This window comes from Penaeus japonicus, unplaced genomic scaffold (genome assembly GCF_977035675.1).
Source record: "Penaeus japonicus unplaced genomic scaffold, GWHDUDI00000001_assembly GWHDUDI00000031, whole genome shotgun sequence".
Taxonomy (NCBI): domain Eukaryota; kingdom Metazoa; phylum Arthropoda; class Malacostraca; order Decapoda; family Penaeidae; genus Penaeus; species Penaeus japonicus.
Genome location: NW_028234433.1, coordinates 27,838,388 through 27,842,095, shown reverse-complemented (window position 1 = coordinate 27,842,095; position 3,708 = coordinate 27,838,388). Strand labels below are relative to the sequence as shown.

Sequence of the window (3,708 nt, the reverse complement as noted above, 5' to 3'; positions counted from 1 at the left end):
CATTTACCATACCTACTTACAGTCCATCTCAGGACTAAATCAATCAAGTTTGATCCGACCTTAGCAAATTAATTTATATAAAGTCTGAACTCCTGATACCATTAATAAATATAACAGACTCAAACACGACTGGAATTCATACCATGTACGCAGTATATGCATGGTAAAACATCTCCTTTGCCTCCTCTCTGTAAAGGAAAAAAAGGCAATTAGTTTTAGGACAAACTAGCATAGTTGCACATAAACATGCCACTGGATGAAGGCAATCTTTTTTTTTTTAACTGTGTGCAGAGGGAGGGAGGGAGGGAGGGAGGGAGGGAGGGAGGGAGGGAGGGAGGGAGGGAGGGAGGGAAGGAGGGGGGGAGGGAGGGAGGGAAGGAGGGAGGGAGGGAGGGAGGGAGGGAGGGAGGGAGGGAGGGGGAGGGAGGGAGGGAGGGAGGGAGGGAGGGAGGGAGGAGGAGGGGAGGGAGGGAAGGAGGGAGGGAGGGGAGGGAGGGAAGGAGGAGGGAGGGAGGGAAGGAGGGAGGGAGGGAGGAAGGATGCTGGTGGAAGGGGGAGAGGGAGGGAGGGAGGAAGGATGCTGGGGGGAAGGGGGGGAAGGAGGGAGGGAGGGAGGATGCTGGGGGAAGGGGGGGAGGGAGGGAGGGAGGGAGGGAGGGAGGGAGGGAGGGAGGGAGGGAGAGAGGGAGGGAGAGAGGGAGGGAGGGAAGGAGGAAAAGAGGGAGGTATGTTTGTTTGTGTGTGTGTGTGTGTGTGTGTGTGTGTGTGTGTGTGTGTGTGTGTGTGTGTGTGTGTGTGTGTGTGTGTGTGTGTGTGTGTGTGTGTGTGTGTGTTTGTGTTTGTGTTTGTGTTTGTGTTTGTGTTTGTGTGTGTGTGTGTGTGTGTGTGTGTGTGTGTGTGTGTGTGTGTGTGTGTGTGTGTGTGTGTGTGTGTGTGTGTGTGTGTGTGTGTGTGCATGTATACACATATACATATCTTATTAATTTCACTGGAGACCAATTCCCAATAATCTTCTTAAATTAATTAAAAAACACACAAAAAAGTTATTACAAACTTACATAACTGTCATTGAACTTGCCAAATTATGTATGTTGAGTGTTATTTATCTTGCATAATGGAAAGTAAACTCATATTTAAAACACAGATTAAACCTTTCAGTGACACATTACCTCACAATTAATTACAGATTCCTCTTTGCTCTCTCTCTCACTCTGTGTCAAACTAATTCCATAAATAAATAATCAATACCAATAAATGTTAAAATCTGAACATCTGTAAAGAGCAATTTCAGTGATAATCCATCAGAATATTAAGTCCGTTAATGAACTCAATCAGTTATATGAACCCAGCTCTGTCAGTTTAATTCCTAAAGTGACATTTTAGCACGAATGCCTACAATCTACTCAATAATCCCCTATCATGTACTCTTCATCCATCCTCATTTATTCAATTTAATCAGCTATTGAATATTCCCAATAAACAGTTTGGTATAATAAATGTATAGAAGTTATAAAGCACAAAGATTATCATCATAAAGCAAGAGGTGTAACTGAAGCTTTTAAATCAAATCTGCATCAGATTTACATTTATTTTAATGGAGATTTAATCATAATGCATTAGTCACTCCTGCCTTGTGAAGCTACTCATTCTCACTCAGATCTTTTCTAATGCACTGATATGTGAATCAGTGAATCATAAAAAGGTTTCATATGAGCAACAAAATAAACAAATAAGACAATGAAGAGACAGGAAAACAAAGAAATATTTGTGTGTTTTCCCGTACTTCCCTTCGCTGTTTTGTTTTCAGCTTCATCGTGAACCCCAAACAAACAGACATTCACTTTCATCAATGGCTTCTTCCTTTTTTTCCTCTCTTATCATTATGTTCATTCTATCTATCATTTTCACAGTATATTCGCTTCCCATTTGTATATTACAATTACTTCTGCTTCTCTGTTAGCAAAGAGGTAATCTTTAATCCAACTATTTAGACAAAGAGGCATTTCACAAAGGAAATTCACATTCCAGGATCTGAAAGATATTTCCTTTTTTTATTGTGGGGTCTGTATATCTTCAAATACTGATTATCTCTAGTACTTCCCAAGTGAAGAAAAATAAAACTTCAATAGCCTTTACCATGAACCTTAGCTCATCACTTTTGTATCTACTTATAATCGTATCTTATCACACACACACTTATCTTTAACTTCATTCATATTTTACCATATCTACACTATCCTTCTTATCAAATTTATTCCTTTTTTCAAATTATTATCATCATTATGGTATCCAGAAAAAAGCCTTGCAAAACAAAAGCTTTAAAACAGAACAAAATCTTAAAGTTGTAAAAAAAGGAAAAAAACATACACACTCTTTCTAACATTCAATAGAACAGTAACTATGGTTTAATAATTACAATATTTCGGTTAATTTTTTTCTAAGAAAAGTAAGATGAAAATATGAAGACCATAAATTAATTCGTATTTATATCAGTCAACACCAACAAAGGACAAAAAGATTTTTTCTAAAACTGTTTAATAAACAATACATTAATACTGAATAATTACTAAAACATAAATAATAAAGAGAAAAGCTTGTTTTCCGACTATAAACAACAATAACCACGACCCGTTCTCAATAATTTTACGATCTTTGACAGGTAAGGACTGGAATCACACCTGTTCACACATCATATTCCAATATAAATAAATTAGCTCGCGTAATCATTATCGAAAAATTCAATTCTTTTCAAAATAATTCAGGACAAACCACAAAGAATGCATTAGCTTCACAAACTCACTTTAGATTCAGTCTCTCTTCTTCAGACATTGATTGCGAGCCAGCTTCTGGCGCGCTTAAAACGAGCCATGACACGCTCAGAACACACAAAGCACCTATATAAAACGTTGAACACATATTTAGGATATTTTCTATGTCCTTCTCATATGAAATAGCATTGTCAGAGGAGCGCAGTGGCGATGTTTTACAGCATAACCTCCGAAACGTCACGACCCGACTGCCATATTTGTTGCCAACAGCTGATTCAAGATGGCGACCGGGCCAAGGGATATGACGCTAACAACTTTTGCTCTGGTTGAAAAGAATGCGTTTCTTTCTACTTAATTGTGTCTTTAAATAGCTCATAATTATATATTTGAGATAATGGATGTATACAGTCGTTTATTTCTATCAGTGGATCAAACGATGACGTCTCCCAATGAGGGATACAGCAGTATTCAATTTCGTTTAGCGATATAAAATAACAGATATAATTAACAGGTGCATTAGCATTGCAAATATGGTACTTCATATATACACGCTAACAATTTTGAATATCCTTTTCGTACGTTTCATGTGGCAGTACCAAGGTTTGGAAACTCAATCAGTGTGTGAACTCTGGTCCGGAGGTGAACTTTTGACCGAAAAGAATACAGTTATTGCGAGCGGCGATGCCAATGTCCGCTCGCAGATAAGCTGAACTGCCCGCACGTTCCTTATCACCGGATATGTTGCATTCGGAATTACTTCAATGTCGGAGAAATGATGAAGGAAGACAAAGACGTCGAAACACCTTCCAGATTCGCTGAAATTTCAATTTATGCGCCAATTAGCCCTTTCCATGTTGATTCAAGGTACTTTTAAACATTTTGAGTAAATGTATAATCCATGTAAATATGATTACAGACAAACACACACACACACACACAC

At 38.6% G+C, this 3,708-nt stretch overlaps 1 protein-coding gene across 6 annotated transcripts in view; it reads right to left on the bottom strand.

The window, feature by feature from the left end:
* The window catches only part of Edem2 (ER degradation enhancer, mannosidase alpha-like 2), a 21,732-nt gene extending 18,676 nt beyond the window's left edge, over positions 1–3,056 (bottom strand). For all 6 annotated transcript variants that reach the window (XM_086556100.1, XM_086556102.1, XM_086556103.1 and 3 more), the window contains exons 1-2: positions 2,801–3,056; positions 143–188 (exon numbers count right to left, since the gene is read on the bottom strand). In XM_086556100.1, coding sequence (XP_086412226.1) covers positions 143–188; positions 2,801–2,916 — 162 coding nt within the window. In that variant the 5' untranslated portion in view covers positions 2,917–3,056. The remainder of the gene's footprint in view (positions 1–142; positions 189–2,800) is intronic.
* Positions 3,057–3,708: the final 652 nt, after the last annotated feature.